This window comes from Oryzias melastigma, linkage group LG7, assembly GCF_002922805.2.
Source record: "Oryzias melastigma strain HK-1 linkage group LG7, ASM292280v2, whole genome shotgun sequence".
NCBI lineage: Eukaryota > Metazoa > Chordata > Actinopteri > Beloniformes > Adrianichthyidae > Oryzias > Oryzias melastigma.
Window position 1 is genome coordinate 13,843,654 of NC_050518.1, and position 12,633 is coordinate 13,856,286.

Below are 12,633 nucleotides of genomic sequence, written 5' to 3' on the forward strand. Positions count from 1 at the left end.
TCAGCAGAACTTCTGCTCACTTTTGATGGAAGCTCCTATGCAGCTCTACTGCTTCTCTTGCTCTTATATGAGCCGCAATCTGAATTTTTGTATGATACTGGCAGCAACGTGGAACAGAGTTTCGGTTTAGCACTCATTCCAAGTCAAAACTAAGTGTCTCTTAACAACCAAAACCGCGAGACTGACTGAACATTTGACAGAGCTTGTTGTTTTGTTCGCAGTGTAAAGCTGCTAAAAGAGGCTCAGTGTGCTCTACTGCCAACTAGTGGTCGGAGGTGGAAAACAAAACCAAGACGGTGAAAGACGCTCATAAATAATCGAATAAACATTTAAACTTTTTTAATCGATACAAGTATCGCCAAAAAGAAATCGATTTTTTTTTTCCTACACCCCTACCGTTGAGTGTGTGGCACACCCATGCCCCTCTTCCTCCCACAATTCTTAGTGCCACTTTCCTTGAGCAAGAAAATGGAAGATCTGCCAAATAAAGTTGGTGTTACTTGAAACTTTTGAGTTCACCCAACACCTTGAAAATGTCATTAAATTATAGGTTTAACAATTATGTTGGACACTAACATAAAAGAATTATGTTGAAGTTACACAACACTAGTTGATCAATAATAATAATAGACATATCACTATTTTGCAGTGTATGCACAGGTATTTTTTCATATATCTGTGTAAAAGTCGACAAGCATCTGAACTATTATATTGACAATAAGCTGCAATGTCATGATTTAACTTTAGACTCTTGTGGGCGTCAGGACCGTGCCCTCATGGCGCTTGGTGATCTAGACAGAAAGTTTGTCAAACTTGACAAATGCAGCATTGTTTTTTCCCATCTTTTTTTGCCCAGTTTGATGATTGATCACCGAACAAAAATGTTGAACGCTCCTTTTGCTGCCACACCGCAGAAAAACACAATTTCTCTGTATAGCTTGAAGGGAAGCTCACATCTGAGAGGAAATCTTTCTCCTGGTTGTCTCATACACCATTAGAGAGGCAGGGGGTGGTGGTGCTGGGTGACTTGGTGGTCCAGTGGACTGGAAAACGTTGCAACCCCGTGGCAGAAAGTTAGTGCATGGCCGTGTTTGTACCGGAGCTAATATGGCCACTGGCTCATTAGAGCCCTGATTTAAGGAACACTGTGTAACCCTGCTGAAGTGGCTCAGTGGAAACACTCTTCCGAGAGGAGCTTAGTGAAGACATCCCTCTGAAGGCAAAATCCCCGAATTTGGGTTAGAGTGACGGGAAAACTGAAATTCTCAATGCTAGCTGGGCCGAGATGAATAGAGATTGGGTCTCATGCAGAGCGTTCACAGCCTGATACAACAGGAGCTGCTGACAGGTTGGTCATCGGTGAAAAGAGGGGAACAGACCGAAAGAGGAAGAGAGGAAAGAACACAGAGAAAACAAGAAAGCATGCATGAAAGGAAGCAGGAAAGAAAGGACGCCCCCCTCCCCTTCTTTCCTTTCGGCAATCAAGGGGGTGAGGACATGGAGGGGAGGAGAGGCAGGAGCTCAGCTGCACGTCAACCTAATCATTATACTACATGAGTATTTAGATTGGCACAGTTTGTTCTCACAGATGTAAATGCAGCTGCGGTGTTTCTATACTATATCAATAAGAGAAAAAAAACTTCAAATGTATCTTTATTGCAAAATCATTGCACACTAGGGTTTAATAAAAGGAGACAAAAGTACTATAAACCCTAATTATTTTTTTTCCATAACCGACTCTACTGCGCATGCGTCCTCCTGATTGCCCACATGTGTTAAGGCGCGTGCCCGCATGCAAAATGCAAAGACAAACAATGAAAAGCAGTCCAGCTACCAAGAAAAAGCTGTGGCAGGGAGGCAGAAGGAAGGAAGGAAGGAAGGAAGACAGGGGTAGGGGGGGAAATAGCCCCGCTCATCTCCTCTTATTTTCTGCCCGCTACTACCCGAGTTACTATGGCAACCCCTCAAAAAGCGGTGTGCGGTGAATTGTGGATTTGAGATGCGCTGTCTGATTGCACTGTGTGGAGGAAATGGCAAGCTCTTTCGTCAGCCTTTCCTCCTCTGTGAGGGGAAATTGGTGAACAGCGCCACTGAAACAGCACTCCGCGCGCGCGGCTCTGCCGTGAGTCGTCGCGCGCGTGCTGCCTCCCCTCCACCCCCCCGCGCTCATCCTTTTTGGCACCGGGCAGACTGCGCTCAGCTCTCCAAAGGAATTCGGTCTAGACCCATCGAGGTGACGGTTCCGATCCACCATGAGTTCCGAACCACAGTGTAGTGTTGTGTCATAGTATACCCCCCCTCCCTCCTCCTCTCAGAGTGATGCTTGTGAGCTCTGCCAGTCCCCATTAGCATCCCATTATAAACCAGCACGATCACTCCTAACTTAGGATGCCTGCCACAGCATGCTGCGCGCGCGCGTGCGGCTGGGTTTGGATTCCCACAGTTTTAAGTGAGGATGGCCTCGTTTCCTGTTGCAGACTCCGCTGCTGCGCTGCTTTTCACAATAAAAGCGTCTGCAAGTGTTTGGTTTGTTTGACCCAGATTTCCTCACCTGACCACCAAACTATCGATACATTGAACATCCCGAGGCAGCCGTGGGCAACAATTTGATTTAGCTGAAGTGTAGTAAACAGCACCCTCTGCTGGCCACACGGATCCTCCAATAGTTTGGTCTATTGGTTTATTTATTTTACCTAGCAACATAATGGAAGCCCAGTCAACATTAAAAGACAAGATCAATAGGTTTCATATTCTTGATGAATCTAGTAGAAATTACTGAGACAAGAAGGAAAAAAACTCTAAATGTTCATATGGGCAGTAAAAAATACAGATTTTAATGTTTTAAATAATATCAAGTAGTTAATTATGATGTAATTAATCAATTGAATTATTTAATGTTTAATCTAATCTTATAATTCCTGTGAAAAGCCACATTTTGAGATATTTTCATTAGAATTTGTGACATTGTGGTCCAGTAAAAGATCAAAATACAGTAAAGAAGTAGCTTTATTAGGGTTTTTTTTAACAGACTTCCAACCTTTATTTTTGCACCACTAAGGGGTATTTTAATTTTTAAAATCTTGAAAAAAAAGAATCAAAAAACATTTTTCTGAGCAATGAAAAAAATATCGACCACGACCATAATACCATAATACAGGGGTGTCAAACTCAATCGCATAGGGGGCCCAAAACCATAACCCACCTTTGGTCATGGGCCAAAAAGGATAAACATTTATTGAACAAACTAAAACTAACTTTTTAGCATTATTATATACAGAAAAAAGCAGGAATATAATTCCAGAATAAATCAACTTAAACCTTAAATACATTTTATTACATTTAAAAACAAAACTTCGATCCAAGTTTGCATGGTTTAACAATGTGTTAAGGGGTTTTATAGTTAAAAGAATTTGGTGTTAGAGTGACATTTATAAAATTGAACTTTTAATGATTTGAATATTATATCCAATCATAGATTTTGTAAATCTAAACTGAAGGATTCAGTTTTTGAGTCTGCCTGTATCAGATGTTTTAAAGACCCACTCTGATAAAAAAATGTTGTTTTTGGTGTTTTTAACATGTTCTTGTGACATTTTACTGATGATAGAGGACGAATATCAAGAAAATTAAGATTAAAATTGCATTTCTGAGTATCTTTTTTATATAAATTGTTGTGAATCAGGAATGCATCCCTTTGTGATGTAGAAAAATATTCTCTGTTCCATTCAGATGCATCCACTTGTAGAAGGTTTTTTTTATTTGGGCTAAAAACTGCATAATTGTAGTTTAAAGCCACTGGAAACACTTTTAAAATAGAGTGGGACATCACCATTACCTCATACATTAACTGTGTTTGTCTTCAGATGAGCTACTATCAAGTTGTTGATTTAGATATGAGGCAGTTGTATGTGGACAATCTCAACTTCCTTTTCCATATTTTCTCCCTTTAGCGAGGAAAGTTCTGTCTGACTCTGCAGAGCGTCTCACATCTTTGTCTGCTGACACACACACACACAGCCTCACAGGCCGGCTGGTCCAGGTCTAGAGGAATGTTTAGTGTCTCTTTGGCCTTCTCCCTGGAGATTAGGCCTCACCATGTGTCGTCCCCCCTAACTTCATTCCATTCAAAGTGTGCCCCTAAGAGCTGCATTTTTATCTGAGCCTGGTGATTGTGACAGATTGGCCAAATGATGTGCGCACACACACACACATGCTGACACACATTTGTGGACACACACTTTTGTGGGTGAAAAGAGAGGGGGGGGGGTGCCACAGGAAGGGCAGACAGACAGCGCCTGGCTCCAGCTATAAAATCCTCCCAGGATGAGGCCAGAGTCCTGCCCTGAGCTGGACCGTATCTTTTTGTGCTAGGACACTGTCAGGACAGGCAGCGGACCAGCATCCAGCATGAACGATATCTACAAGGCGGCGGTAGGTTGTCTTTGTCTGTCACGTCGTTAGAAGCTCACCTGAACTCATATAGTTTTAAAACTTTTTTTTTTTGACGTCATCTTGTAGCAAACATCATGCAGCTATGAGTGATTATAACAGCTTTGATTATTAAAAATAAGTGCTTCATTTTCCTCGATGATGCTGATTATTCACCTCCACACCATAAGACTGCGTGTCTTTCACTCGTTTGGAGGTCGCTGACAGGCCACATCCTCCCTCTGCTGCTTTTATGGAGACTTCGAATGGAACGATCCCACTTCACGTGGCTAATTTTGGTCAGTGGCTTCTGTGCCTGTTAGTCTTGGTGCCAGAGAGGGGCTTCAGGTTCAGATAACCCCCCCACTCCATGGCTGAATTCCAGCATTATCAGTGAGCTCTAGAGCTATGCAGCTATCTGTCCTCGTTGGAACAGACAATCGCATCCATTCACGTCATAAGTGCCAGATCCAGTGGAGGCTCTCAAAGCTCAGCGGAACGTACATTACCTTTTTTTTTTCCCTTTGCCTCAAACACCTGAGGAGTGTTTCAGTGCGTGTGTGCATTTAACTAATTGTGTACAACAGATGATAATTCTAACATAAGCAGCTGTCTCCTTTTCTCATTCATGGTAGCTTTTCCAGGATTACCATTCCATTGTTGGACCAGATCCACAGCTATGCTAATTCAAAGCACTTATGTTCTTCATCTGTGGTCCCTGATTTTCCTGCATTCATTTTGGAACTTCTGTCACAGGCTGTCATGAGCAAGATGGAGTATTAGGACCACCATAAAAGAATTAATATATGACAATAACGGTGTAAAAATATGAGAAAAAAAGCAAAAAAGTTACAAAAATAAATTAGTAAAACTATGAGAAGAAAAATTATGCCACGTTTTTTTTAAAATAAAGTTCATCATGAAAGCATCTATCTACAGTATGTGCCAACTGAATCCTTCAGCCATTTATGGTAATGCCACAAGGCTCCAGTTTATCATAGGAATCCATGAGCCATCGCTGGAAATCCTCACCTTGTGGGTCAAGAATTTTGTTCCGAAGAGGCCCACTGACTCACTAAAAGACGTAATATTTCTTCTTTTGTGAAACCACTGCTGAAGTAACAACTTATAATGTACTCTGTCTTTTTGATGTTTTTATTCTTATTAGTAAAAAGTCATTTGTCTCCTGAATTTTTTACTTTAATCTTGTAAATTAACAATTCATAATATATGAAGTTAGAGCTTTAAAATAATTAAATATTGATTTTTTTTAGTTTAATCATGCAAAATGTTGACTTTTTCCTCATAATTTTTCTACTTTTTCTCTTATATATTATCTATTTACCTTTTATGGTGGTCCTAATGCTCCACAGTATTCATGCACGACACATATAAGCAGTAGAAGTCACCATGGGTGGCCCAGGATGGTGTAACATCTCATCGTTGGCTTTATACAAACACTACAATATTTTAAGCTGATTTGACATTTCATTTTTCCATTTCTATGAAATGTTTTGAAGATATGTAAAATTTGAAAATTAATTTTGAACAGGTTTGAAAAAAAATAGTGTGCAGAAATGTTCATATGAATTTGACTTTTTTATTACAGGTTGAACAGCTGACAGATGAACAGAAAAATGGTAACTTGATTATCTTTGTACAGTAATGTGGCACTTTAAAGTTTGCACAAAGTTACATTAAAGAAGTTTTTTTGTGTGTGTGCACTCATTTGTTGCAGAATTCAAGGCCGCCTTTGACATCTTTGTCCAAGATGCAGAGGACGGCTGCATCAGCACCAAGGAGCTGGGGAAGGTGATGAGGATGCTCGGACAGAACCCCACCCCAGAGGAGCTTCAGGAGATGATCGATGAAGTAGATGAAGACGGTACATCAAAGCTCAAATGTGCTGCAGTCAAAAGGGGAGGGGGGGTTGCCTGTCGCTGACCTCCTCGTGGCCGTGGATCAGCATCATGGTCTTCGGTGCTGTACAGACTTGTGTCAGTCAAACCCTTTTGAACTGAATGTCAAATGTCAGTGAAGGGTCCTAAACACGCCAGCATGTGTCAGGATGCATTAAAGCCAAACGTGGATCAGTGGACGCTCAAGTCATGCTGGCTTTTTCATGGGAAGCTGTGATGGAACATGACGAGAAAAATAACATCTTGAGTTTGTTTGAGGCATTCGGTGTGTAATAGACCTCAGAAAAACTTTATTTTACATCCCAGCATGTATACATATATAAAATATACATTCCGTATTTTCTGGACTATAAATCGCATTTTTCATAGATTGGCCAGGGGTGCGACTTTTTTAGACATCAATAGGCTCATATATTTGTTATTTTCTCCACTAACAACCGGCTGCCTTTTAACGGTTGTTTGACCCTAACAGCCATTAGAGGGCGCTGTTGGTTTGTGTATCAGTATTTGCTGCTGTCTGCTGAGAGAAACGCAGAAGAAGAAGTTCCGTTCAAAACAAACATGGCTGAGAATCTGATCATTCTGCTCATGGACGTTATAATGATTTCTTATTTGAATCGAGACAATATTATTATTGTTTTTATTTTTGTCTCCTTGGACTAATGCGGGACAAACAGCCATCAAACTAGGCGGAAGAGCAGCTAAAAACACCATCATTCAGATACAGCTCCGAGAGGCTAGAAGGTAACCATCGCCATGAGAAAAAGATAAAACCTGCTGTCCTGAACCCAGACATGGAGACGTGATTATAGATGCTTTTGAGGAGCTCTTTGAAATAAATAATCTTAACCTCTCAACATCATTCGTATCTTCGGGACCATCATGTAGCGATGAGGCTAAAACACAGCTTCTCCACACGCAATGGAAGCGTCTAGTTTATGAACACATTTTTAAACAAACATTGAGCATTAAATTTGACGCACGTCAAAAGAGGCACCGGAGTCAAATCTGACGCATGAATCACGTTTGGTGTCAAATGAAACGCTATGTCGGGCTTGCTGAATTTGTTTAAAAATGTTGGACTTTTCTCTTAAAAGTGCAACTTATAGTCCGGAAAGTACGATATGTGATTGGATTAGTCGGGAGCTGGAACGTTGGCCATTACGAATGAAATAGTCAAAAATATGCATTAGAAATGCAAAAAATATTGAATCTTTGTCAATAATGGTAATAATATTTACTGAAAAACTAAGCAAACTTTTTGCTGCCCTCTCTTGCCCCCTTTAGCTCTGCCCCTGGATTGGAAAAAAAGGTTTTATGTATTTTTTAAGTGCTTTCAATGCACATAAAACTGCCTTTAAAAAGCCAACATGGTGGATAAATGAGGATGTGACGAGGTGAACTGTGTCTGCACAGGGAGCGGCACGGTAGACTTCGATGAGTTCCTGGTGATGATGGTGAGATGCATGAAGGATGACAGCAAAGGGAAGTCAGAAGAGGAGCTGGCAGAGCTGTTCCGAATGTTCGACAAGTAAGTTTCAAATTCGTTTCAACTATTTTTCCTCTTAATAAACAACGAGGTTCCAAAATCCTTTTCATTGTACCCCACGTTTCCTGACGAATGAGTCAAAATACCTATCATCTGAAAATACTGCAGTCTCGTTATCAAACTGCTCCTCGGCGTAGTTGCAGCAAAGTATGCTCCCAATGTGCAATTATGTGTTCTGACAAAATGCCAAGTAGCTCTGCGGAGTACAGCATGTAGCTGGCTCCCTAATCCTTTTTGACAGCTCAGAGTATTTTTTAACACTCACTAGGATGTAAGTCAGACACCTCGCCTGCAACATCAAAGAACGAGAGTTTCTTCATGCTTTTTTTCCCCCATCTTTGCAAAGAGATGGTTCCCAAACACATGAAAAAAAAGCCTTATTTAGGCCTTTTTCATACAAAGCATGTACAGACAGAGCTTGTTGAAATGAATATCCTCTCCGTGTGTGTGTATCTCTGTCAGCTGATTCACGGCGCGCTCTCTGCCAAGTCCACCAGAGCTAATTAGAATCTAAAACCGACTGCAAACGTGTTGGCAAATTCTCATCTTGTGGCTCCATCTGTAACTCACTTCTGTGTTTGTGCAGAAATGCTGATGGTTATATTGACCTGGAGGAGCTGAAAATGATGCTGGAGTCCACAGGAGAAGCGATCACAGAGGACGACATCGAGGAACTCATGAAAGACGGCGACAAGAACAACGACGGGAAAATCGACTATGATGGTGAGAAATATTTGAGGGCAAATGCTGATAAAAAGTTCGCCTTTCCATAATCACGTTTCATCATTTCAGAATTCTTGGAGTTCATGAAAGGAGTGGAGTAATGATCAACAGAGGATTGGGAGTGTTTCATCTACACATGTCTGTAAATCCATGAAGGGGGGGTCTAGACAGGAAGCAGCTTATGAAAACAATGGGGTCGACCTCAAGATTTAGTCTAAACTCTCTGAATTTTCTGTTTGTTTTTTTGTATCAGCTCTGGCATTGTTGTAAATACAGTTTGTGGACACCCTTTGTGTGTTCTCTTGTGTCAACCTAAAGCTCGTCGTTGAAGAACAACAGCTGATTTACAAATCTCCCAATTGAGAGGCCAACATTGTTTACCTGGAGGAGCACTATGAAAGTACCAAAGCAGTAAGACACAAAGAGTTATTAATGTCTGTCTACTATTTAAACTCCCACTCTGATCATCTTTGATCTATTTATAAAGTGTTCCCAGTGTTGTTTTCTAGGACATAGTTTCTGCAGAACGGTAGGAGTTTATTAGAAGTTCACTTCTGAGTTGAGGGTGGGACCGATGATGCAGAATAAGCCCGCCCCTACTTCCTGTCATCCATCTGTTTACACCTTCTCCTGCTAGCTTACCGCCTCTAACAACCACAACCTAGCATTAGCATTAGCAGTGCAACAAAAATGGTGAGCAACAGTAAAGGGGAAAACAAAGAAGTACACGGATCTAGTCGTCGACAAGTATTGGAATGGAGCAGCGCCGGGAGCTGAAGGCTTGTCGTAGTAGCTTCTACACTAGCAATCTTTTTCTATCTGCATTTTTGCGCCTGCTTCTGATTCACTACAATTTGAATAAAGAAATACTCAGAAATACAATTGTAAGTTTGATTTTCTTAATGTCTTACATCATGAAAAAAAGGCCACAAGGACATTTTTCCGCACCGAGATGGACGGTCTAAGGGTAGGGATAACCAGTTTAATTTAGTCTGTTTAGCTTAGTTTAGCAATCAGCTATTGTTTATAATTTACAACTGACTTTCTGCTTCTGTACAATTATCGAGATGAAGCCCAGTGAAACAATTGTTTTGTGATATTGGGATATATAAATAAAATTAAATTGAATTTAACATGTTTTTGCTCTTTTTAACATGTTCTTGTTGTAGCATTTTTCTCATGATGGAGGAAATAAATATAAAATAAATTATCCAGTTGAAGACAAATAGATCCATTAACGTCTTCATTTTCCCCGTCTGAGGTGCCATCTGGCTCAAAATTGTACGGCTGAATGGCTCCAATTTTGCTAGCTGGGTTTTTTCTTACTACGCTAATGTTAGCTTTGGGTTGTGAAGGTCTGTAAGCTAGCTGGAGAGAGTGTAAACAAAAGGAATTATGGGATATTAATATCCCATCATAATCCGGGATATCAACAGGTTACTTCTACCCACAACCACGCAGCTCCTGCCGCTCTGCAGAAAATATGTCTTACAAGATGACACAAGCTTTTTGATTTTTGCTAAAAACTTCATAATTAAAAGACCACTGGGAACAACTTTACAACAGATACAATTATAGTTGGAGTGAGATTTCTGTGTAAAATGTGCTCAGGACCTTTAGCTGCATAATAAATACGATTTATCAATCAGTGCTGTGTTTTTGTGTGGATCAACTTTTGCTTTTCCTGTAGAAATAATTCAAAAATTAAAATGAAATTCTAAAATTGTGTTGCTTTTTTCACTACAGGCTCTTCCTCTTTGCACAGCCATTCAGATAGAAAGAAAGACGTGAAACTACATTGTTTTTCTCCGTGTTTTCTGTAGCGACTCTTGTCTGCAGAATGTGAACAATTCTCTTGGCCGTATCGAGTTACAAAGTCTATTGAGACGGGAGCTATTTATGTCTAATCGTGTTAGTGCCCATGTTAGGGGATCACCCACACCCCCCCAACAATCAGATGCCTTTTTCCATATACAGAATGCTGTTGACTACAAAGGGATAAATGATCTATTGTTAGAACAGCTCAGCTTGATCAGAAATGCTGGTCTGCTTGAAATCTCTAAAAGTTAATCATAACCTGAAATATTAAAAAAAAAAAGGGAGTTTATTTGAATATTCTTAATTTAATGCAAATGTATTTATTTTTATTACATGTTTTGACATAAATCATAATTTTCAGAGGCATGCGAGCCATGTAGTTATGACTGTGGCCACTTGATGTCAGCAAGACAACACATTGTTTAAAGCTTTGTCTGCTCAGCTGCCATTATGACAAAGACAGGAAATTATGTTGAACAGCTGAACTCTTTTCACTGATATGAATGAACATTCACAAAACCCTTAATGTCATTTCATTACTGATAAAACACACTGAATAGCAAAGTATTGATATTGTTTGAAAAGGGATAAATACAAATTTAATAAATGTGTCCTAAAAGAAAAACACAACTCCGATTTTTATTGAGTAAAAAAGATTTTTTGATGTGTATAATTTATTCATTCATTCAATATTCACTAAATTGGCACATCTTGTTTTCTAGGGGTTCCTGCTTAGGCAAATAACACCTGAAAAGAAGACAGTATAGCACAATCGACAAACAAAAATGCAGTTTAGATACAAATTAAGTATATAACCGACCACATTCAAACACACTCATACATAACAGCTCTCAACAGTTATAAACAAAGCAAAACCCTTGAAATAAATGTCATACATTCTTACCTTATTGGTAGGTTTCCTTTAAATAAGCACAAAAATAAATCTACCAATGGGGTAAAAAGAAAGGTCTTACCAAGAATTATATTATATTATTTTAAGAAAAAAATAAAGAAATGTTTTCTCAAACTGAGACTATTTTTCTTATACAAACTTCCTTACTAAGATTATTTTTCTTGCAAAAGGAGATTTTTTTTTACTTTCTTAAGATTGAGTTTTGCCATAAATGTTAATTAAAATGGGATAGATTTTGATCTGTATGAACTGATATCAACATCTGAAGACATCACGCTACAGATGTTCCTATAGCGATTCTGACAGTTCTCGAATTGCCAGAACACTGCGGTGTACAATTTCTCAAAAAAAGATGATTTTATTTAAAGGGGGATGGCTTCTTTTCTCCCACAGATTAGACTGTTCTGACACCTCAGGTCTGAAAAGGATCAAAAGCGGCACCTCTGGCGTGGAACCGGATGAGGACTGCGCGCGGGGCATCATCAATGGGAGGCTGGGCAGACGCAGAGCAGAGTGTGAATGAATCCGGGGTGTGGTGCTGTAGCAGCAAGTCGGGTGGAGAAGTGACTCACTTACGTAAGACAGGCTTGATGACTCATGCGTGCTGTTATTAAACCACACTGCGGTTATAAGCCTGTGGATCTCGGGGACTTTTGTGTGCAGCACTCACAGTTTCTATAGCACTGACAGTGGAGCTTAACTGCATGGGTTACTGTAAGCTATCAATATTATATAACCTCCTTCATTCAGTTTTACTTTGCCAGCAAAGAAGTGGGTCCTCTAATAGTGGTTTAAGCCCCTTATACAGCGTTTACCCAATTTTGTATCAAACATTTAAATCATAGATCACAGAATCCTCGTGACAAACCATAAAACTGTAGCCAAGCTGTGCCACTAGGCTATATCAACAGTTTGATGTTTTCATAGCCTCTTCCAAGCTCCCAATGATTTATGGATGTGTAAAACCCCCACAAGAGAGTGGAATACCCCACACACGAATTAGAGTTTGGAAGACGTTAACTATTCATGCCATCTTTCAGACGCCCACAAAGGCAAGAGCTCATTTGAAGCCAGCAGGCTTTTGGGTTTAGAGGATTCCTGTTTTTCTTGCTGCTCTACATCACACAGCTTTTGGAAGTTGTCCAGCGCTAGATATAACAGATTAGTCTGGAAATTTCTCATGCTACTCACCACTCTCAGAGGCACAGAATTAATGAATAGTAGCCCTCGAATTCTCTAGACTCACTTTAAATACTCGCAGTTGAGTTTATGTTTGAAGCTCT

At 40.0% G+C, this 12,633-nt stretch overlaps 1 protein-coding gene across 1 annotated transcript; it reads left to right on the top strand.

The window, feature by feature from the left end:
• Window positions 1-1,793: 1,793 nt before the first annotated feature.
• On the top strand, window positions 1,794-8,910 carry tnnc1a (troponin C type 1a (slow)). Its single transcript, XM_024292534.2, has 7 exons — window positions 1,794-1,890; window positions 4,372-4,431; window positions 6,038-6,068; window positions 6,167-6,313; window positions 7,764-7,878; window positions 8,483-8,619; window positions 8,689-8,910. Exons 2-7 carry the CDS (start codon window positions 4,408-4,410, stop codon window positions 8,718-8,720), a joined length of 486 nt encoding a protein of 161 aa, XP_024148302.1. The 5' UTR covers window positions 1,794-1,890; window positions 4,372-4,407; the 3' UTR covers window positions 8,721-8,910.
• Window positions 8,911-12,633: the final 3,723 nt, after the last annotated feature.